This window comes from Ornithorhynchus anatinus, chromosome 3 (assembly GCF_004115215.2).
Source record: "Ornithorhynchus anatinus isolate Pmale09 chromosome 3, mOrnAna1.pri.v4, whole genome shotgun sequence".
NCBI lineage: Eukaryota > Metazoa > Chordata > Mammalia > Monotremata > Ornithorhynchidae > Ornithorhynchus > Ornithorhynchus anatinus.
The window spans coordinates 17,480,246-17,503,517 of record NC_041730.1 but is presented as its reverse complement, the minus strand read 5'-3'; the positions used below and the strand labels follow the sequence as shown (position 1 = coordinate 17,503,517).

At 53.8% G+C, this 23,272-nt stretch overlaps 1 protein-coding gene across 1 annotated transcript in view; it reads right to left on the bottom strand.

Moving 5' to 3' along the window:
- Positions 1 to 8,198: 8,198 nt before the first annotated feature.
- Positions 8,199 to 23,272, bottom strand: part of DDB1 (damage specific DNA binding protein 1) — a 31,312-nt gene continuing 16,238 nt past the window's right edge. The window contains exons 10-27 of the mRNA XM_029060812.2: positions 22,643 to 22,745; positions 21,922 to 21,997; positions 21,473 to 21,581; positions 20,067 to 20,245; positions 19,798 to 19,961; positions 19,609 to 19,716; positions 18,921 to 19,128; positions 18,579 to 18,674; positions 18,376 to 18,487; positions 17,518 to 17,641; positions 16,612 to 16,776; positions 15,399 to 15,493; positions 14,082 to 14,252; positions 12,821 to 12,930; positions 11,486 to 11,655; positions 11,125 to 11,227; positions 10,032 to 10,155; positions 8,199 to 8,949 (exon numbers count right to left, since the gene is read on the bottom strand). Of these exons, the coding sequence (XP_028916645.1) occupies positions 8,866 to 8,949; positions 10,032 to 10,155; positions 11,125 to 11,227; positions 11,486 to 11,655; positions 12,821 to 12,930; positions 14,082 to 14,252; positions 15,399 to 15,493; positions 16,612 to 16,776; positions 17,518 to 17,641; positions 18,376 to 18,487; positions 18,579 to 18,674; positions 18,921 to 19,128; positions 19,609 to 19,716; positions 19,798 to 19,961; positions 20,067 to 20,245; positions 21,473 to 21,581; positions 21,922 to 21,997; positions 22,643 to 22,745 (2,301 nt within the window). The 3' untranslated portion in view covers positions 8,199 to 8,865. The remainder of the gene's footprint in view (positions 8,950 to 10,031; positions 10,156 to 11,124; positions 11,228 to 11,485; positions 11,656 to 12,820; positions 12,931 to 14,081; positions 14,253 to 15,398; positions 15,494 to 16,611; positions 16,777 to 17,517; positions 17,642 to 18,375; positions 18,488 to 18,578; positions 18,675 to 18,920; positions 19,129 to 19,608; positions 19,717 to 19,797; positions 19,962 to 20,066; positions 20,246 to 21,472; positions 21,582 to 21,921; positions 21,998 to 22,642; positions 22,746 to 23,272) is intronic.

The following is a 23,272-nucleotide window of genomic DNA, read 5'->3' as shown; positions in this document are numbered from 1 at the left end:
AGTGAGCACTTAAATATTATCATTATTGCCAACATTATTAGTAGGAGAACCCAGCCTCCCTGGGCCAAGTCTGGCCCGTGCCAGAAATGTGGATGACTTAAGAGCTAATTTCTGGAGCAACCCCTGGGCCCTGGGCTCTGGTAGGAACTAAATGCCTACCCCTCCCCCGTGGGGGAGAAATGGGAAGCGAGAGGTAATAATAATAATAATTATAATGATGGGGTTTGTTAAGTGCTTAACTAGGCACTGTACTAAGCGCTGGGGTGGATAAAAGCAGATCCGGTCGGACACGGTCCCTGTCCCACGCGGGGCTCCCGATCTCAATCCCCATTTTACAGATGAGATAACTGAGGCCCAGAGAAGCGCAGTGACTTTCCCAAGGTCACACGGCAGACCAGTGGCGGAGCCGGGATCAGCACCCGTGACCTCCCGACTCCCAGGCCCCCGTTCTATCGACTAGGCCGTGCTGTGTCGGCTGCCCAGGCTCTGATGACAGAAAGGCATGGCAGCGTCATCGTCTCTATCTGTTGCCGAATTGTCCATTCCAAGCGCTTAGTACAGTGCTCTGCACAGAGTAAGCGCTCAATGAATACTACTGAATGAATGAATCAACTGCACTACGCTAAGCCTTCGGGAAGTACAACGGAAGCTTGAAACCCCTTTCCCTGCCCCGTTCATCGGCGATCTCCACATCAAACAGGAACTCCTCACCATTGGCTTTGAAGCCCTCTATGACCTTGCCCCTTGAATTTAGACTGTGAGCCCGTTGTTGGGCGGGAATTGTCTCTGTCTGTTACCAAGTAGTCCAATCCAAGCGCTTAGTACAGTGCTCTGCACATAGTAAGCGCTCAATAAATACTATTGAATGAATGAACGAATGAATCCCTTGCTCCATCCTGATGACAACTTTGGAAAGCAGCCATTACCTCCTGCGCGTGCGCCCGGAAGATGGAGCCCTTTTCTACTTCGGGCTCAGCATCGAGACAGGTGAGGGCAGGGGCTGGAAAGAGCCCTCCTCTCTCTGACGGCCTCCGAGACTTTCGGCCGAGGAACCACGTAGCCTCCCGTCTCCCCGTCCTACTTCTCAATCCCCTTCCAAATTGTCACGGATTCCCGCTCTCCCTACTGATAAGCAGCATGGCATAGCGGACAGAGCCCGGGCCTGGGAGTCAGAAGGTCATGGGTTCTCATCCCGGCTCCGTCTCTTGCCTGCTCTGTGAACCTGGTCACTTCTCTGTGCCTCAGTTTCCTCATCCGTTAAATGGGGATTAAGACTGTGAACCCTATGTAGGACAGGGACTGGGTCCAAACATCTTGTAGCTACCCCAGTGCTTAGAACGGTGCCTGGCTATTCCGAGTGAGAAGAGTGAGAAACCGCGTGACTCAATGGAAGGAGCCCGGGCTTGGGAGTCAGAGGCCGTGGGTTCTGATCCCGGCTCTACTACTTGTCAGCTGTGTGACTTTGGGCAAGTCGCTTCACTTCTCTGTGCCTCAGTTACCTCATCTGTAAAACAGGGATTAAGACTGTGAGCCTCACATGGGACAACCCTGATCACCTTGTATCCCCCCCAGCGCTTGTAACAGTGCTCTGCACATAGTAAGCGCTTAACAAATACCATCATTATTATTATTATTACATAGTAAGCACTTAATACCATAATTATTATTACCTTGCTGATTTCCTACTACAACCTAGACCACTGTCCTACATGGGGCTGTCTGGCTCTCATGCCAGCCTACTTATTATGCCTTGATCTCAGCTATCTTGCCACCGATCCCTTGCCCCCGTTCTGCCTCTGGACTGGAACTCCCTCCCCTTTCATCTGTGACAGATCTCCACTCTCCCCACCTTCAAGGCCTTTTTAAAAATCACATCTCCAAGAGGCCTTCTCCACCTAAGCCCTCATTTCCTCTATGCCCTCTCCCTTCCGGGCGGCCCTTGCATTTAGATGTGTACCCTTTATTTTGTCCCACTCTCAGCCCCACAGCACTTATGTACCTATATCCGTAATTTACTTTATTGTCCGTCTCCCCCTCTAGACCGTAAACTCCGTGTGGGCGGGACGTGTGTCTACCAAATATGTTATTATTGTACTCTCCCGAGCTCTTAGTACAGTGTTCTGCGCACGGTAAGTGCCCAATAGACACAATTCTTTGACTGATTGATCGATTGCTCCCTGGCAATCATACTGTCAAACAAATCCAGACAAGAGGTGCAGGACAGGGGGATTGGAAGTGAAACAGGCAGAAATCAAGAGCAAACAGGCCCAATGAGCGGTGAGAAATCAACGGACGGAAATTCATTCATTCGTTCAATCGTATTCAAGCGCTTACTACGTGCCAAGGACTGTACTAATCACTCGGGAGAGTACAATACAGAAATGAGAAACGGTGAACCTAGCCCTCTTCCTCCCGTGTGAAGGGAATGAGAACGACTCAACCTCCAAATCCTGCTCTCTCTGCACCTATGTTCCTCCTGCCACAACCCTCAAAGTTTCAACTAGAAGCAGATCGGTCTAGGGGCTAGAGTACGGGCCTGGGAGTCAGAAGGATCTGGGTTCTAATCCCGACACGTGTCTGCTGTGAGACCTCGGGGAATTCACTTTACTTCCCTGAACCTCAGTAACCTCATCTGTAGAATGAGGATTAAAGACTGAGCCCCACGTGGGACGGGGACTATGTCCAAACCGACTAGCTTGAATCTACTCCAGTGCTTAGTACAGTGACGGGAATATAGCAGGCGCTTAACAAATACCAAACATATCCCACCCGTCTCCAACTGCCCCATAGTCTCAGGAAGATTCCAGACACATTGTTGCGTGAGGAACAGCAACCTGCTCCTGTCAGCAGCAGATCCCGGAGGCAGGAGCTGGCTTTCGATCTTTTGTTTCTAAATTTATAAAGTTTATTCTTAGGGGCTGACTGTCTCCACCCCATCCAGGGACCATCACCTGCCGGTGTCTACTCCTTGGTCCACGCAGCGTGGCCAAATGGAAAGACAGAAGTCAAAGCAACCGGATCCCACCCCTGAACCCTGACCCTCCGGCTTCTCTCTTGTTGATTCCACCCAAACGGGAAACGTAGAGCTCAGGATGGCTCTAGGATAATAATAATAACGTTGGTATTTGTTAAGCGCTTACTATGTGCAGAGCCCTATTCTAAGTGCCGGGGTAGACACAGGGGAATCAGGTTGTCCCACGTGGGGCTCACAGTCTTAATCCCCATTTTACAGATGAGGTAACTGAGGCACAGAGAAGTTAAGTGACTTGCCCACAGTCACACAGCTGACAAGTGGCAGAGCTTGGATTCGAACTCATGACCCCTGACTCCAAAGCCCGGGCTCTGTCCACTGAGCCACGCTGCTTCTCGTAGGATCAATCCTCTCCCCCAGCATGGCCCCTGGCTCACTGTCTCTCGTTCATTCATCCATTCAATAGTATTTATTGAGCGCTTACTATTCAACTAATAATAATAATGTTGGTATTTGTTAAGCGCGCTTACTATGTGCAAAGGACTGTACTAAGCGCTTGGAATGTACAATTCGGTAACAGAGACAGTCCCTGCCCTTTGACGGGCTTACAGTGCAGAGCACTGTACTAAGCGCTTGGAATGTACAATTTGGCAACAGATAGGGACAATCCCTGCCCAATGACGAGCTCACAGTCTAATGGGGGGAGACAGATGGCAGAGCAAAGCAGAACAAAACAAAAACAAGACAAGATTATCACGATAAATAGAATCAAGGGGGTGTACACCTCATTAACAAAATAAATAGGGTAATAAAAATATATACAAATGAGCACAGTGCTGAGGGGAGGGGAAGGGGGAGGAGCAGAGGGAAAGGGGACTCAGCGGAGGGGAAGGGGGAAGGGGGAGGAGCAGAGGGCGGAGGGGGAGCAGAGGGAAAAGGGGGTAGCTCAGTATGGGAAGGCCTCTTGGAGGAGGTGAGCTCTCAGTAGTCTAGACGATCGAAGTCTAGACAAGTGAAGTGCCGCCTGACCCAACCGGTTCTTCCCAAATCGGCTTCTAGAGACATTTTCGACTCTTTCTGCCTGGCTCAGTGGAAAGAGCCCGGGTTTGGGAGTCAAAGGTTGTGGGTTCTAATCCCACCTCTGCCACTTGTCAGCTGTGTGATTTTGGGCGATTCACTTCACTTCTCTGTGCCTCAGTTCCCTCATCTGTAAAATGGGGATGAAGCCAGTGGGCCCCACGTGGGATAACCTCATTAATAATAATAATGATGGTATTTGTTAAGCACTTACCTTCTATCTACCCCAGTGCTTTAGAATAGTGCTTGGCACATAGTAAGCGCTGCACAAATGCCATCATTATTATGACATTTCTGGAGAGTCCCCAGAGAACAGGACTCCTCTCATTTTCCATCGCAAGAAGTTTCCATAATCCCACGGCGCTCGGGTCGTCCTCAGATCAGACAACGCAGGATTACGAAAATGTGCTAAGCATTTCTAAAGTCCAAAGTCCTGAGCTCTGGGGGAAAAACAAGTCAGCTAAAGCCCATCCCCCGATTCCGCAGGGCCCTCGGTTACGTGCTATTGGTGCGTGACACTTTCCATGAATTCAGTCTCTTCCTTTCCGATATTTGCGTCCTCCAAGTCCCTCCCTGCTAATTCTCGAGGGGATGGGTGCTCCCGAGTGATCCCCCTGGGTGGCCCGTGGCCTCCCTGCGTGAGCCGGGGCCGGCCCATCCCCCGCCCCCCTAAGCCCCGCGTGCCTTCTCTTTCATTTCCTCCCCCCGATCCGTGACTCGCAGCTGAACTGGAACACGAGGCCTTCGAGACCCTCCACCGCGGGCAAGGGAGAGCTGCGTTCTCGTTGGACAGCGAGAGAGAGCCTGGCTCTTGACCCGCTCCGGCAATCGCGATGAGTCAGTGCGTTTCTATTATTTTCCCAAAGGTCAGTCGTTCGGAGGCCCGGAGGAAGGTTAGCTCATTGGAGCCTGCCTGGAAGGGAGCCAGCCGCACAGCCGGCTGCAGCCAAGTTCGCAAAGACAACCCTTTACCTTGGGAGGCGATTAATGCCTTTCTCCTTTTCTATTTTCATTGGCGGGGGGGGGTGAATTTGGCTCCACCGTTTGCTTTCCACCATTTGATGAGCTTCCACCCCGAAGGCTTTACCCATGAACTTGAGATCCGGGAGATGGAACGGCAGGAATCTTCGAATTTCATCTTTCCCGACGCAACTAGCAGGTGATCCCTTCGGGCCCTCCTCGATTTTCCTTGCGGAAGCCTCCTCCAGATCCACCTAGAGTAAGAGACGATAGGCACGGCCCCGCCACGTCTGTCCACACTTGCCCACACCCCATCCTCCGGTCCAGAATCCGGCACGGCACGACACCGCTTTAAAAGTTAGGTCTCTGAGGCTGCACCTTTAGAGCTGAGGGACGAGTAAACCTCAGGTTCAAGTTCGAACCATGATTTTAAGAGATCCTTGCTCGTAAAAGACTCAAAATCTCAAAGGGAGGACCTGGAGGGGTAAAAAGAGCACGGGGTGGGGGAAATAGCAGGAAATACAGCTCTTATCTTAACAACGCCTAGAGCACCTTCTCCTGCAGTCGCCCACCCGTGCTTAAAATCACGGTTTTTACTCAGAAACCCCAATCGGCCTGGGCTCGGGTCAGACTGTGGTCTTCAAGGGGCAGGGTCAATTTTCTGGGGATGGACCCGAGGGCCGAATTTTACTCTCCTCCTGGACCATAGGATGCTTACTGTGTGCAGAGCACTGTACTAAAAGCTTAGGATAATACGACAAGTCGGTAGACATGTTCCCTGTCCACAAGTTTACCTATCATCCTTCATTGGCTCAGCCTTCCGAGCAGAGAGATGAAATCAGGTTTTGTCTGACAAGCCCCGCCAATTCAGAGACCTCGGTCTGCCACCTTAATTTTGCCCAGGATGAAAAGAGAAACCCGCCCCTGTCCTCTCCCCCTCCCTTCAGGCTCGCATCTCCTCCCGCCTCCGAGACGTCTCCACCTGGATGTCGGCCCGCCACCTAAAACTCAACATGAGCGAGACTGAGCTCCTCATCTTCCCTCCCAAGCCCGGTCCGCTCCCAGACTTCTCCATCACCGTGGATGGCACGACCATCCTTCCCGTCCCGCAGGCCCGCGATCTCGGTGTCATCCTTGACTCGTCCCTCTCGTTCACCCCACACATCCTATCCGTTACCGAGACCTGCCGGTTTCACCTCTACAATATCGCCAAGATCCGCCCTTTCCTCTCCACCCAGACGGCTACCTTACTATTACGGGCTCTCGTCATATCCCGGCTAGACTACCGTGTCAGCCTTCTCTCTGACCTCCCTTCCTCCTCTCTCGCCCCGCTCCGGTCTATTCTTCACTCCGCTGCCCGGCTCATCTTCCTGCAGAAACGATCTGGGCGTGTCACTCCCCTTCTTAAACAACTCCAGTGGTTGCCTATCGACCTCCGCTCCAAACAAAAACTCCTCACTCTAGGCTTCAAGGCTCTCCATCACCTTGCCCCCTCCTACCTCTCCTCCCTTCTCTCTTTCCACCGCCCACCCCGCACGCTCCGCTCCTCCGCCGCCCACCTCCTCGCCGTCCCTCGGTCTCGCCCATCCCGCCGTCGACCCCCGGGTCACGTCCTCCCGCGGTCCCGGAACGCCCTCCCTCCTCACCTCCGCCAAACTGATTCTCTTTCCCTCTTCAAAACCTTACTTAAAAATCACCTCCTCCAAGAGGCCTTCCCAGACTGAGCTCCTCTTCCCCCTCTACTCCCTCTGCCATCCCCCCTTTACCTCTCCGCAGCTAAAGCCTCATTTTCCCCTTTTCCCTCTGCTCCTCCACCTCTCCCTTCCCATCCCCACAGCACCGTACTCGTCCGCTCGACTGTATATATTTTCGTTACCCTATTTATTTTGTTAATGAATTGTACATCGCCTCGATTCTATTTAGTTGCCATCGGTTTTTACGAGATGTTCTTCCCCTTGACGCTGTTTAGTGCCATCGTTCTCGTCTGTCCGTCTCCCCCGATTAGACCGTAAGCCCGTCAAACGGCAGGGACTGTCTCTATCTGTTGCCGACTCGTTCATCCCAAGCGCTTAGTACAGTGCTCTGCACATAGTAAGCGCTCAATAAATACTATTGAATGAATGAATGAATGGACCTGGGAGTTGAGGAGGTGATCCTAAAACCGTAGAGGAGCAGCACGGCCTGGTGGATAGAGGACGGGCCTGGGAGTCAAAAAGTCATGGCTTCTAATCCCAGCTCTGTTGCTTGTCTGCCGTGGGACCTCGGCCAAGTTACTTCACTTCTCTGTGCCTGTTAGCTCATCTGTAAATGGGGATTAAGACCTTGAGCCCCATGTGGGGCAGAGCCCGTCCAACCCGATTTGCTTGTGTCTCCTGCAGCGCGCAGTACAATAATAAGCACTTAATACAATTATTCGATGGTAAATTTGTGGGCGGGGATTGTGTCTATTGTGTCTACAACTCTATTGTACTCTCCCAAGCACTTAGCTCAGTGATCTGGACAGTAAGCATTCAATAAATACCAGTGACTGAATTCCAAGTCTCATTGCATCTGTGAGCCCATTGTGGGGTAGGGATTGTACTTTCCAAGCGCTTAGTACAGCGCTCTGCACCCAGTAAGCGCTCAATAAGTGCAACTGAATGAAGTCTCTTCGTGGCCTTCCTTCAACCACAGGTAGTAACTGGCACAGGGAGAGGATGGGGGAGACGCCCAGGGATGGCCCAGGGTACTTGCTGGCTACCGGGGGAAGGTCTCCAGCAGTTTGACCCCCTCGGAGGAAGTCAAGACGAACCATTTAACAGTGAGACTGTAGTGGACCAGAGGGGGATCGGACAGAGGGAGCCGGCTGAACGGACACGTTGAGAACGCGGCCGGCCGACAACCCGCAGCCAGGTGTGCTTTCGGGAACCTGGCGGGCCAGCAAGGCTCCGGGAGGGCAACGGGGATGAAGGCGACGGGACCCAAAGAGGCAGACGTAATACCGGACGTAAAACATCTCCCTGGAAACCTCACTGCAAAAATGAAGTGCTGGAAAAAATCAGGGTGGGTAAGCATTTCTACAGCGTTCAAAACGGCAGCCGTAGAAGTCGGACGACTCCACCGTCACCGCCTCGGGGCAAACCGTTCCTCCTCCCGACATGGGAACGGCGAGCAGCGGCTGGGGAGAAGAAGTAATCAGAGGGCAACTGTATCTTCCTCTTGGACTCTATTTTATTTGGTAAAATTCAGAAACCAACAATAGAATGAATTCACTTTGCCCCCCCGTCCCTCACCGAGGGTGGCAATCCCCCAGAGGGCAGGTCTGTGGCCGGACACAACCAGGGATGCCCAGCCTCTTGGCTCGGTCACCCCCAGTGCCCGGCGGGCAGAGTTGTAGCTTCTGAAGCTCTCCGAGACAGCGGCGGGAAGGTAGAAAGGGGGCCGTCCCTCACCCGACAGGGAACCCGCCTACCTCCCCCGGCAAACCTCAATACGAGGTATCAGAGCGCTAGCATTGGGCGAGGGGCTCGGGACAAGCTACCGATTCCTTTCTTGGGCGGGGAAGGGGAAGGGAGAGGAGCCCCAGACGGCCGAGACTAGTCGGGCCCGGTGTTCCCCGGGCGGGGGCCGGACGCGGTGGGCGAAAATCCGAGGGTGGGAGTGTGATTACTCCAGTTCATTTCAACGTCCTTCGTGAGCAGGCTTGAGTTTCAAGACCCTCCCCGCTTCCACGCAGGGTGGACAACTGTGGCTTCGGGGGGATCTGGGGCAGTTGGCTGGGCTTCGGGCCCCCTTCGGCCGGAGGGGGAGAGGGAAGACTCCGGGTACGAAACCCGGAGGAAGGTGCTAGGAACAAGGATCTCGGCCACCTCCCCCGACTAATGGATCCGGGTGAGCTCCTCCACGATCTTGATCAGGTCGTCCACCGTGGCCTCCCGTTTCATGCCGCTGCCGTCGTCGATCTGTAGCGAGGAGGTCGTTAGTGGCCCACGAGACAGCGCGAGGACCCCGGCTCCCCTTCGGGTGGACAGGACGGCACATTTTGGCTGTTCTCTAGACTGTAAGCTCGTTGCGGGCAGGAAACGTGTCTATTGTTATAGAGTACTCTCCCGAGCGCTTAGTACAGTGCTCTGGATACAGCAGGCGCTCAGTAAATACGACCGACTGACTGGCACACTGTGGGACTGGGAGGAAGAGAACCACGCTCTTGAATCGCCGGGAAAACAAAGCTTCCCACCTATGCCAGAGGTGGGGAAATCCCATTAGGGAATTGTCACCCCAGAAGCAATATTTTCGAAGCGAGGGGAGCCGTGTGAGCCAGTAGAAAGAGCTCGGTCCTGGGAGTCAGAGGACTTGAGCCTAACCCTGGCTCCGTCACTTGCCCGCTGTGCGGCCTTGAGCAAATCCCAACTTCTCTGTGCCTCAGTTTCCTCAACTGTAAAATAGAGGATTCAGTTCCTGTTCGCCTTTCTACTCGGACTGTGAGCCCCATGTGGGCCGGGGACTGTGTCCAACCCGATTAACTCGTATCTCCATCGGCGCTTAGAGCAGCGGGGCTCGATACACAGTAAGTGCTTAGCGAATACCATGGGGAAAAAAACCCCAAGCAGCACAGCCTAATCAGAACATCGCCCTTTAAACCGCCGCCTAATTTTTTTTGAGATTAGTAAACTGAGGACAGAATGCCAAACTCCATGCACCATGCGGGGGCGTAGGGCGGAGCGTGAGTAACACTGTTAGAGCGCAGATTTAAGGAAGTTACTAGCCCACCCCGGATCCCTGGCTCCTCCTGTCTGTGCTTCCTGGATTTATTTGGTTGAGGTCTCACCCAAGTTGCCTCCGCCACCCTCCATCTTGCCCGCACCAGAAGCCCAAGGCAAGCGGGTAGGTGAAGGAGGGGGGCGGGTACGAGCGCCCGCCGATCGTTTTGTTCTCAGGCCAAGTCTCGGGCACGGTTCCCTTTCTCCCCGACCCTCGCTTTTGGGCTCGTTCCCCCGCCTTGCTCCTCCCAGTGGTACCCCAGCCTCCGATTGCAACAACTCGCCTGTAAGTTTGCCACCACCTCCTGCATCTTAGGTCGGCTGATATCCAGGAAACTTTCTATCAGATCTCCGTCAATAAAGCCCGTGGCAGGTTCTGTTTTGCGTTCGGTGTGGAAGGACCTCCAGGTGCGAGGGCCGGTTAAGGAACAAGGCGTTATTTCCTTGGGGGCCGGATCCAGTCTACCGACTCTATTGTCCTGAACATTCCCAAGCGCCTAGTACAGTGCTCTGCACACAGTAAGAGCTCAATAAATACCACTGCTTGACTGACTGGACCAGGCACCTCCCGTTTACTTGTTTTGATGCCTGTCTTCCCCCCTTCTAGACCTTGAGCCCACTGTGGGCAGGGATTGTCTCCCCTTGTTGCTGAACTGTACTTTCTAAGGGCTTAGTACAGTGCTCTGCACACAGTAAGCGCTCAATAAATACGACTGAATGAATTAATTCCTCCCCATCTCTGTGCTGACCTGGACAATCCCTGTGAGCATCTGAGTACAAGGGTGGAGCTTCGGTTTATCAATCATTCCCACTCCGATGGTTCTCTCCCAGAATCAGAGAGCTGAGGAGCTCCCTTCAAGCACTTCTCAGGAGGCTCCATCGCAATTTAGAATGAATGGGGCATTTTTTGGGGGGGGTTCTTCAGGCTCAGGTTTCCAAATCATTGCCCGCTCCTCAGGTTTTGCTCACCCCAGCTGGGAAAGTTATCTGAACTTCAGCTTCCCTTCTCCCGACCTGGCCAGGTGCCAACCTGCCGGGGTAAACCGACCTCCTGACCCGGGTGCGTTTGAGTTTTCAAGCTTCCTGATTCTCTCAGGCCTCGCTGAGATCCTCAGAAACACCCCAAACCTACCACTCGACTGTACCAGTCCCACCCCGCTACGACTCTACGTTGACGAGTCACCCGAAGAGAGCCCGAGGGAGCCGCATTTTCTGTTGAAACCACGGCCTTTCCCTTGGGGATCCTTGCCTGATGTAGCTTCCACCCCCTCTGCACTTCCCGCAGGCCTCGGGTCGGGGAGGGAAGCCGCCCGCAGGTTGGACCGAGGTCAGCGGCTCCGTGAAAGCTACGTGGCCGGGAGAGGGTAGGAAGGATATAAGGAGTGCTCGATCTTGCCGACGCTCTTGATGACTTTGTTGAGTCGGTTCTGCATATCCAACAGCAGGTTGTACCAGCTCTCAGACAGTGAGGTCACCAGGCCTGGTAAGGGGAAGGGAGAAGTAAGATCCCGGAGCGTCGGGGGGAGTCTACGAGAGGGCCCCGGGGGCGGCCCGGACAGGTACCAAACGACGCGGAGGCCCAATATCGCTTACGGTTCTCTCCAGGACCGTCAGAGTTTCTCTTACGTGCCCTGAAAGGAGAGGGGCGGGGGGTGTCCCCAGATCCGTGAGCCCCGATTCGCAGAGGATCCTCAAGGATGGAGGGAAAAGACGGTGCCTCTGAAGGTTCTGACCTTACCGATCATGCCGTTGACCGTGCCGAAGAGCACCGAGCCTTGGGTGGGCGTGGAGGTCTCGCCCAGGTTCTGCATGACCAGGGAGCCGTGGCAGAAGACGTTGACAAATTCGCCCAAGTGGAACAGTCCCACCTCTTGCAGGTGCTGCCGCTCTTCGTCTGTGGTGGCCGCGCTGAAAGGCAGAGTGGGGAAGCTAACTACCGCCGCCGCTGGGAAGCCCCCTGCCGCCCCCGGGCCCTAGCACCGACCAAGACAAGAGGGGCTTGGGGGTCCCACTGACACCCTGCAGTCACCCCCCTTCACTGTTTCACATTCAAACGTAAAGCCCACCGGCACCTGGGGGTTTCCTACCACAGCTTGGTCAAAAGCTGTGAAGCAGCGTGGCTCAGTGGCAAGAGCATGGGCTTTGGAGTCAGAGGTCATGAGTTCGAATCCCGGCTCCGCCACTTGTCAGCTGTGTGACTGTGGGCAAGTCACTCAACTTCTCTGTGCCTCAGTGACCTCATCTGGAAAATGGGGATGAAGACTGTGAGCCCCACGTGGGACAACCTGATTCCCCTGTGTCTACCCCAGCGCTTAGAACGGTGCTCAGCACATAGTAAGCGCTTAGCAAATACCAACATTATTATTATTATTATTATTAAGTGGGTACCTTGCCAGACGTCTCCACATCTCTGAAGACAAACGGAGGGAGTCGGGGGAGAGCTTGTGAAAATTCTCCCTTGAACTGCTAAATACGACTACGGGGATGAACCCTACACCCAGCCCCACGCTGGGAGTAAGTGGTCCAAACAATGCCTTGAGGTGAACGGGGCTTGGACCAACCCCCATTTGCTTTCCTGACCTGCCGGGCATCTCGTTGACCTGCCGGGCATCTCGTGGATGTCTGGAAATTCTCGTGACTGACTGGCCGACCTATTAAGAACCCCAGAACAAATCCTAGTTCTCCAGGTCAATTTAGGGGAACCATCAAGGAACACTCTTCAATCCAACCTGGATTTAAGTCCCCGTTCAGACCTGCTTCCTTTCCCCAACAGGGCGGTGTGAGAGCCCCTAGGCAGACATACCCGACTCCCAAATTTCACAGAACGACGTCGCCTGCCTCGTCTTAAATTAAATTCCTACTTCTGTTGAGACTTTTCAGAGACTCGTCAACGGCTCCAAGGGAGAAAGTTGTCTTGGTCAGACTACATCTCTCCACGGATCTCGAAAGGGGAGGTTTGGTTACTCAGAACCTTTTGCAGCAGATTTGGACAGGCCCGTTCCACTCACCTCACCCACCACGTAAGGGCAGCTTTCATCCACCCCTCTGTCCCTCCTCACCGGAGGTCACTCACCTGTCCTTCTGACACACGAACAAGTTAAAGGCATTCTCAGCCCCCAAGAAATTGTCATCGTCCAAGATCTCTACAGCGCTCATCCAGTTGGGGTTGAAATCCCGGGCAATCTTTATCGGGACAACGAGATAAAGAAGAAAACAGTTAAGAGGACCCCAGCCTTTTTTTAAATGGCATCTGTTAAGCGCTTACTGCATGCCAGACACTGTACTAAGCACTGGGGTACATACGAGCTAATCAGGTTGGACACAGTCCATGTCCCACATTCATTCATTCAATTATTGAGGGCTTACTGTGCGCAGAGCACTGCGCTAAGCGCTTAATCACAGTCTTAATTCCCATTTTATAGATGAGGTAACTGAAGCACAGAGGAAGGGAGGTGTCTTGCCCAAGGTCACACAGCAGGCAAGGGGCGGAGCCAGGATTAGAACTCAGGTCCTCTGACTACCCGGTCCATGCTCTATCCACTAGGCCATGCTGTCTTGGCACTCTCCTTATTATGAGGCTCAGAGACCCAACCTGGATCTCATATCCAGAAAATTTTGAGTCAACAGGTTGGATCCTCCGCCTTGACCCTACACCCTAGTTCCCACTTCATGAAAGGTCACAGCCTCACTTTCACTTCTTCCCTGGCTTTCTTACATGTCCACCCCAAGAATGATGTGTGATTATCTTCAGCCTGGAAAATCGTGCTTCCTTCATCATCATCGATGGCATTTACCGAGCGCTTACTGTGTGCACAGCATTGCACTAAGCACTCGGGATAGTACAACAGAGGTGAGAGAAACATTCCCTGCCCACATTGCCTCAGTTACCCCACCTGTAAAATGGGGATTAAGACTGTGAGCCCCATGTGGGACTAGGGGTTGTGTCCAACGTGATTATCTTGAATCTACCCTGACGCTTAGTACGGTGCCTGGCACATAGTAAGTACTTAACAAATACTATAAGGAAAAGAAATGAGTTCCCTTTGGAGAAAGGGCAGGGAATCACTTAAAGGTGGCTCCCCCACAGGACTGGCGGTGGACTGGACCAGACGTGGTTCGTGGAACTATGAAAAGGAGGGTCTCCAAGGGGCAGTCAGAGACAAAAGGTGCTTCTTGAGGGGCTAAATCCGGATGGGAAGCTTTAAGGGGAGCAATAACCAGGCCCGGAAGCTTGCGGTGACTGTGGAAGATCCAGTCAACCCCCACCCTCTACCCCGACCTCCAACTCCTTTCAAGACCTCAGTAATGTGATAGAGAAGAAGCCTCCCCATTACCTCCTCGAAGTTGCCTTCCATGGGCTTGTAAGCAAGCAGCAGCACTGAGCGCATCAAATCGCCAACCAGGATGAAGTCGCCCTTGGTCTTCAGGTAGAGGGCCATTATGTTGTTATAGTGATTGCACTCCGTCCGCAACTCTTTCTCTGCTGTCCATTCATACAGTCGCACCTTGGGAAGGGAGAGGAAATGGCCGGAAACTGAGAGACGGCGACCCGGTGAGCAAGCTTGACTGCCTGGCTCTCTTTTAGGAGCACCCACAGAGTCCCGAGCAGGGCAAACGGACCCGCTCCGATCTCCCCAGAAATCGGCAGGATCTGTCCCTCTTCTCCAATTCAAACGACTGTAGTTATTGAGCACTGAGAGCTAACCTCCTCCAAGAGGTCTTCCCAGACTGAGCTTCCCCTTTTCCCTCTGCTCCCCTTCCACCCCCTCCCCCTTTCCCTCTGCTCCTCCCCCCTCCCTTTTCCCTCCCCTCAGCACTGTGCTCATTTATATAGATTTTTATTACCCTATTTATTTTGAGGTATACATCCCCTTGATTCTATTTAGCGTGATTATGTTGTCTCGTTTTTGTCCGCCTGTCTCCCCCGATTAGACTGTCAGCCCGTCACTGGGCAGGGAGGGTCTCTACCTATTGCCGAATTGTATATTCCAAGCGCTTACTACAGTGCTCTGCATATAGTAAGCGCTCAATAAATACTATTGAATGAATGAGCGCTTACTGCGTGCACAGCACTGAACTAAGCACTTGGGAAAGTGCACTACAACAGAGTTGGTGGACACACTCCTTGAAACCTCCTGGGGTCTCTTTCTTTCTTCATATGGACGAAAAAAACTTGGTTTGGACTAAGTGGGATCTGAGGGTGCTAAGAGAAATGTTCGCTGTGCCCCTAATGAAGGGGGGGAAAAAAGTCAATTTTCACTGCTCCTTCCCCAGGCCAAGAAGCTCAGTCAGTGCCCCTCCCTGCCTCCTACCTTGAATTGCAAACCCCTCCGTTGATATTCCTTGGCTCCAAGGCGATTTTATACTTACCCTTTCTCACAGCATTCCCCATAATCCCTTCTGACCTACCTACTGGGGAAACAGAGGACGAGATAGAAGACTAAGGCTGCACACCCAAGGAATACGCTGCAGTTGAGGTGGTCTCACCCCTGAGTGCTTTCCCTCCCTCTCAGGCCTTGTCTGATTTGGATTATCCATCACTGGCCGGGGACTTTACCGTGAAGAGGTTCACTAATATTCACTAATACTGATAATGATCAGCTGGGGCACGGTGCAAAGGCGACAGAGGAGGAGGAGAGGGGAAATCTCACCGTGCTGTTGATGCTGGCTAATAACTTCCCATTGAATTCCACCATGGAGTATACTGCCCCTTTCACTTCCTTCTCGGCCACAGTCTGCAGTTTCCCTAAGGAAAAAAAGATCCTCCGTGAGCCACCACAATGACCTCGTGTGCTCTTCTTCCGTTCACGATTACTCCACTCGTCTCCTTGGTACCGAGTTGTTACTGGCCCATTCTTCCTCTCCCCTGGCAAGCAGCTAATAAAATTCTCCAAGGGCAACAGATAGCCCAAATCCATTTCCGAGATTACAGGGCACCAGAATCTCTCCACTGGGGCTTGGCAGTTTGGCTAATGGGCCTTGGGAAAACAGCTCTTTTTAATACTGCAGTTTTCCCTTGCCAACCTCCGTTCCTTCCTGAGAGTATGCAGGGTTAGCAGAACTGCACAGGTAAAAACCAAAGGCTATGGAATAACGGGCTGTCACACCAACTGAAATTCCCAGATTTTGGTGACAAACAGAAAAAGCATTTTAAACAGGGGATACCCCCCATGAAACGTGCCCTTTAATCAGTAGTCCGTTTGCAATTCAAGGGGAACTTAATTGTGAGTGCTTCCAATTTATTTTTCCGTGATGGTTACAGAATATTTAATCAATCACATTTCACTTCCTTGTGTAATGCTGGTAACAGCTGGGTAGGCAAAATGGCAAACCGAAAATGGAGTGTGCTGACTCAGAATTATGGGACAGACCATAGTTAGCATGGGCAAATGGCATCTACTTTGTAAACCTAAATCACCCAACAAAAAGGAATTATTCAGCTGGCAAGGACCCGTAGCAGGATCGGAGCTGAAAACTAGAATAATAACACCAGCTACCCAAATAACAAGGCTACAATTCAAAATCCTTCACAGACAAGATGGCGTGATTCCTTCCATATCACTAAGGAAACAGCAAATTCATGGGGAAAATTAGGGAAGCGGCTGTCTTACGATCCCAATCTGAAGCTTAGGAAAGAGCCCGAGAGCTGGGTCTGAAGGGAAGAGATGTCAGGTGTCAGTGTGACTGGGCACCAGATTTTACCATTTTTCAGAGGCTGGACAGGACTGAGGGAGACTTCCTAGAACTCCGCCAGAGACTGAGGAGAAGGGGAAATGGATGGTGCTCAGGGGCCGCAGACCTCAGGCGGGGAAGGGATTTAAGGCTTCTACTTCCCCCGGGAAAGCCGGGCCCACCGGCACTTACCATCTGAGTACTGGAAGACGACGATGCGGCCCTGCTTGGGTTCGGCTTCCTCGGGGTACACCATCGCAGTGCCCACGATGAAGTAGGTGTTGGCATCTTTGCCCAGCTTGCAGGAGACCAGGCTGAGGGCATATTCGTTCTGCAGGAACTGGTGGGCATGGAGTACTGGAGAGGAGGAGAAAGAAAATGTCATATGATGGCTTTTTTTTGAATGGTATTTATTAAGTGCTTACTATGCGGCGGGCACTCTAGTAAATACTGGGGTAGATACCAGATAATTGGGTTGGACACAGTGCTCACAGTCTTAATCGCCATTTTACAGATAAGGTGTAAATGAGTGACTTGCTCAAGGTCACACAGCAGACAAGTGGCAGAGCCAGGATTAAAACCCAGGTCCTCTAACTTCCAAGTCTGTGCTCTTTCCACTAGGCCACATAGCTTCCCCACTCAACTGTGCTGACCTCCCAACTTCACTTTCCCGGCATATCTACTGCGTCGACAAGACAATATCCCCGATGATGCTCTTCTCACGAGGACAACCTGTCTCCCGTCTACGCAGCACACTGGGGAATATATTCCCCCACCTGCCCACTTATTCATTCACGGGTTACCAGAGCCGATACGGCAGCCCAAGTCTACCGTGAAAATGGAAGAGGAGTTTGGAGGGATGCGCGGGGAGGGGGGCCCAGGAATATCGGTGGTGAGACTGGATTAAAGGGAGTGTAGCCTGGAAGCAGAGATGTTGTCCTGTCTGCCACTGTCCTTGCGGCTTTCTCCACTCCACGCTACCGGTACTCAAGGCTCCCTCCTCTGCCTCCATCACCCCTTCCCTGGGCTATCTTCCACGGCGGATCCCTCCTGATTTTAGGGGGTTGACCCGGATTAGGAGACAAGAGAACGCGGTACCTTCAAAGGTGTGCTGATCGATGATGAGAAGGTTGTGCACCTCCACCTCCTCTCCAAAGGAGGTCTCGTGTGGGGCTGTACTGCTGGAGAATAACTTGCTGGAGCTGACGCTGCTAGATAAAGCCTGGGAACAGAGAGGACTTGGGTCACTCTCGCAGCCTCCCCACCCCCGGGAGCAAGGAGGGAACATCCTGGGAGGATGAGGAGGAAGGGAGAATCACTGGTGAACGATTCTCACCAGAAATAAGGAAGAGAGACCCAGAAAGAACCCGGCTGAAAAACAGCGACAGCTTGGTAGGTGAATGAAACGGAGTCACCCAACGGATGGTCCTCTAGAGAGACCGAATTTAAAGCCCCCTGAGTCCCGGAGCCTTGGAGAACTGACACACGGACTCAAGCAATTCGGGGACTCAGCGGGAATCAAGATCGATGGAAGAGAACAGTTACTGCTGTGGCTCCCGCTAGGCGGGAGGAGGATCAATGGAGCCCGCAGCCTCCGCGGCATTTTGAGGGTGATGCTCGGACCCAGCCCGCCGGCAGGGCAAGGGAACGAAAGCACCAAGGTTCCGGGGGGGAGTTAACATTTGCTGGGAGAACAGAAGGATGAATATAAAGCCCTTGGAGCAGGAGAGAGCCCTAGATGCCACCCACATTTGAAACCGTGGTTCCTGAGATTTGGGAGAGGGGCAAGGAGGAAGAGAAAAGAGGGCACTCTGGGAAGCTACCCAGCCGAGGCCGAAGGAACCCGACAAGTCCTTTTTCAACTAGCCAGTGGGGGCTCCCTCCAAAAGGCGACCTCCAAATCCATTCCGCCTCTGCCCCGTTAACGACCCGTTCTCCCGGACTGATCGCACTCACCTGCGTGCTACCGCTGGGCCTGAGGGCAGTGGTCCCTCCACTGGCGTCCTGCACCTCGATGCGGCTGGAGAGGACCCCAAAACACTGCGACCCCTCCTGGTAACAGATCTTCCTGTGAGAGGCAAGCAGGGAGTAATGGCAGGGCGGCCTCGCGTCACCCCTCGGCGGTGCCGCCGCCCCTCGACTCCCCCGACCGGGCTCACCTGGGAGACTCGTAAAGTGGCACGGTGCGGATATGCAGCTTCTGGATCTCGTCAATGGTGCCGATGGTGAGGGTGCTGTTGTTGGCCAGCGCCAAGCTGGGCGGGAAAAGCTGGGTTTAGGAGGAGGAGCCGCACCACCGGGACGCTGGAGGCCACGGAGATGCCATCCCCGCCCCCCACCCCTCTTCCTCGGCCGCGACTCTACCACCTCTCACCGATCCCTGTCTGGCAGCCCACCTCCCTGGGCGCGCGGCCTGAGAGAAAGGAGTGATGATCCGGGCCCGGGCCACCACTTTTTGCCCACGGGTCCCCCTCCTCCAAGGAGAGGGAGTTGAGGCTCACCTGTCAGGGTAGCCATCTGAGTTGAGAGGACACATGTAATTGACTTCCTTGAGGTTGACGTTGGAGAAGACCAACTTATGGTTGCTGCTGTAGATGACGGTGGGGCGGTCAGAGCAGGCGAAGACATTGGTGGTGGAGAGGGAGCGGAAGGTCCTCAACACCGTGGGCTGGGTGCCCAGGGTCACCTTCTTCCGGTCGCTCAGCAAGCCTGCGGGACAGAAAGCAAAATGGCCGTCGTGGGCGCCCAATATCCCTGCGGCGGCCATCGGGAGAGAGGAAGCAACAAATAATAATAATTTTTGTATCTGTTAAGCGCTTACTATGTGCCAAGCACCGTTCTAAGTGCTGGGTAGATACAAGGTAAACAGGTTGTCCCATCTGGGATTCACAGTCTTAATCCCCATTTTCCAGATGAGGCAACTGAGGCACAGAGAAGTTAACTGACTTGCCCAAAGTTATACAGCTGATAAGTGGCAGAGCCGGGATTAGAACCCACGGCCTTCTGATTCCCAGGCCCGTGCTCTATCTACTATACCATGCTGCTTATCAGTAGGGAGAGCGGGAATCTGTGACAATTTGGAAGGGGACTGAGAAGTAGGACGGGGAGACGGGAGGCTACGCGGTTCCTCGGCCCACAGTCTCGGAGGCCTTCAGGGAGAGGAGGGCTCTTTCCAGCCCCTGCCCTCACCTGTCTCGATGCTGAGCCCGAAGTAGAAAAGGGCTCCATCTCCCAGGGCGCAGAGGAGGTAATGGCTGCTCTCGAAAGTTGTCATCAGGATGGAGCGAGGGATGATCTCTGCCAGAGACACCAAGTCGAGTTAGGTTCCCTCCCGGCCCCGTCCCTCCCACCCGGCTCCCGTGGCGGGGCCGCTCTCACCTCCCCCAAGCATCTCCTTGTGGAGCAGCTCGAAGGAGGGGAGCTTCAGAATGCGGGCCGAGATGTCCGTCCAGAGGCCGATGGCACAGAGCGGCGACATCCCGTGGCTGTCCCCCAGCGGCGTGATGTCCAGGCAGGCCACTTCATGCTCCATCTCTGTGTGGCTAAAGGAAGGGGGGAGCGGCGGTTAGCGGGGAGAGGACGGGGAAGGGGCAGATTCGTCGGAAGGAGGAGTTGGCTTCTAGTGGATCGGGAGGCCCCACACTCACCTTATCTGCCGGAGTTCCCGGGGATGGATCTGCAGGTAGTAGAGGGCCCGCCCCACAGCCACCACCACCTGGCTGCTGTTACACGAGGCCACGCTGATGTTCTTTCCCTGAGGCTCCTTCCACTCGCTCACCAAAGCTTTAGGCTCTTGAGTGACCAGCCGCACCGAGGCTGACGTGATCTACACGGGAGGGAAGCCGCAGAGGACCGTGGGTGGCGACGGTGGCACGGGGCCGGCCAGCCGCAGGCCCGCGAGGACCCCGAGAACTCTGCCCGGCGGGAGCCCGAGGGGGGACCTGGCCATCTTTCGTTGCCCGCATCTATTTCTACCCTAGAATGTACAGAGAGTCCGTAACCATCAATGGTATTTATCGAGCCCTCACTGTGTGCAGAGCACTGTACTGAAGGCCGGGAGAGTTGGAAGACACGTTCTCTGCCCACAAGAAGCTTATAGTAATCTGAGAGTTGTACGGTGGGTTCTTCAAAGGGACTTATAAAGATTTTGAAGGTAGCCAGGAGATTTGGGTTTGGGCTTAGAAAAGCAGAGACTCCAAGACTCTAGACTGTAAGCTCGTCGCGGGCAGGGAATGAGTCTGTTTATTGTGTATAGTGTACCCTCCCAAGCGCTAAGTACAGTGTTCTGCACACGGTAAGAGCTCAATAAATACGGCTGAATGAATGAAAGAGCCTGAAGGTCAGAGAGAGGGAGGTGGATTAAGTGGGCTAACAGACCCAGCGGGGAGGGCTCGAAACACCCTTGAGGAGCTCCCGACACTGCCAGGATGGAGCAGTCTAACCGCCGGACAGAACGGGGGAGCTGGCACGCTGGGAGTTGCTGCTCATGTCACTGAGGGCAGGGGCTGGAAAGAGCCCTCCTCTCTCTGAAGGCCTCCGCGACTGTGAGCTGAGGAACCACTTAGCCTCCCGTCTCCCCGTCCTTCTTCTCAACCCCCTTCCAAGCTGTCACAGGTTTCCGCTTTCCCTAGTGAGAAGCAGCACCGTGGATAGAGCACGGGCCTGGGAATCAGAAGGTCGTCGGTTCTAATCCCGGCTCTGCCACTTGTCTGCCTTGTGACCTTGGACAAGTCGCTTAACTTCTCGGCGCCTTAGGAGTTTCCTCACCCGTAAAATGGGGATTGCGACTGTAAGTAAGCCCCGGGTGGGACAGGGACTGTGTCCAACTCTATTATCTTGTATCTACCCCAGCGCTTGAACGCTGCCTGGGGCATAGTAAGCGCTTAACAAACACCGTGATTATTACTGTTATTATTAAGAGTTTTTAAAAGTAAGAAGACAGCAAGTAGAACCCCGTCCTGCGAAGGCTAAGGAGCTCTCTCCACCCAGAGCTTTAGGGTGCAGACAAGTAGACCGAGAAAACAGAAAGATGTGGTTAGCTTCAGGCAGTTACCTGGATCAGCTGCTGATGGGCCACGTTTCCACAGAAGAAAGTTTGCTGATTATCCACAAATCCCGTCAATTCCGTTTCCTCCACCTCCTCCCCGTTCAGCATCAGAACCCTGTGAGTGGACGGGAGAATCGGGATCAGGCCGAGAGCAGCCTCTTTCTCCGCAATCCATTGTGCGGTACCGCTTGAGCCCTTACTGTGTGCCGAGCATTGTACTAAGCACTCGGGTGAGGACAATGTACAATAGAGTTGGTAATCAGGATCCCCGCCTGATTCTTTAGGGGGGAGACGGACGTTAAAATAAATTTCCGATCTGTACGGAAGTGCTGTGGGGCTGGGCGGGGTGGACATCAAGTGCTTAGAGGACAGATCCAAGCACACAGGCGATGCAGAAGGGAGAGGGAGCGCTCTCCTCTTCAACCACCAATTCCGCTGGGTTGTCGCTAGCTCACCGAGTCTGGCCCACAAATGACAGCACCAAGGTGTCATCGGTTTCCCGGTTGGAGTTGGACCTCAGAGGCCACAGACCTGGATAAGAGAAGGAAAGCAAGGGAAAGCCATAAATCTCAATCCCGGGGACCCGGCCCAGCAACCGGCTCCCCCGAAGAAACCCCTCGGGCAATTCAAGGCTACCTCGCCCTCCCTCTCCCGGGTGACCTCCAGCGCTTCTCCTCCACAACCAATTTCTCTGTGAAAGCAGAAGCAGCGTGGCCTAGTGGATAGAGCACGGGCCTAGGAGTCGCCACTCGCCGGCTGTGTGATCTTGGGCAAGTCACTTAACTTCTCTGTGCCTCAGTTCCCTCACCTGTAAAATGGGGATTGAGATTGGGAGCCCCATGTGGGACAGGGACTGTGGCCAACCAGAGCATCTTCTGTCTACACCAGCACTCAGAACAGTGCAAGGAACATAGTAAGCGCTCAACAAATACCAGTCATTATTTATCTCCAACTAAGTGAAACAGCGTGGTGGCCGCAGAGGCGCTGGTCCTCTTTTACCTGGAGACCCGTTCTCCGGATGAGACGGAGGTGGGTCTGCCTTTCCTCTCCAAACCCGAGGGCCAGACTGACCCCTTAGGTCCTCCCGACACCCCCTTGACTCCAAATCTGCCAACACTACCCCGCTGCTCCCCTCCCTTTCCAGGGGACCCCCACACCCGGGCCCGACTTACGCACCTTTGATGCCTGGCAAGTCGATGCTGGCATGCTCGTGGATTCCGATTCCGTTGCGGATGATCCGCAAGGACCCCTCTTTGAAGGCACCAGAACACGTGACCAGCTGCGGACAGAGCAGAGGCCTAATGAGACCCAGGAGACGGACGTCTTTCTCTGACATCCACCCCACCCACGTGCCAGACCGGCGGGCCTGGGGCAGAGGCAAAGGTTGCTGAACTTGAGAAGCGGCATAGCCCAGGGGGCAGAACACGGGCCTGGGAGTCAGAAGGACCTGGGTTCTAATCTCGGCTGTGCCACCTGTCTGTTGTGTGACTCTGGGCAAGAAGTTTAACTTCTCCGGGCCCCCGTTCCCTCGAGTGTAAAATGGGGATCAAGACTGTGAGCTCCGTGTGGGACATGGACTGGGTCCAACCTGTTTATTCTCTATCTATCCCAGTGCTTCATTCAGTGCCTGGCACATAGTGAACACTTAGAGAAACAGCGTGGCTCAGTGGAAAGAGCACAGGCTTGGGAGTCAGAGGTTGCGGGGTCTAATCCCGGCTCTGCCACTTGTCATCTGTGTGACTCTGGGCAAGTCACTTAACTTCTCTGTGCTTCAGTGACCTCATCTGTAAAATGGGGATGAAGACC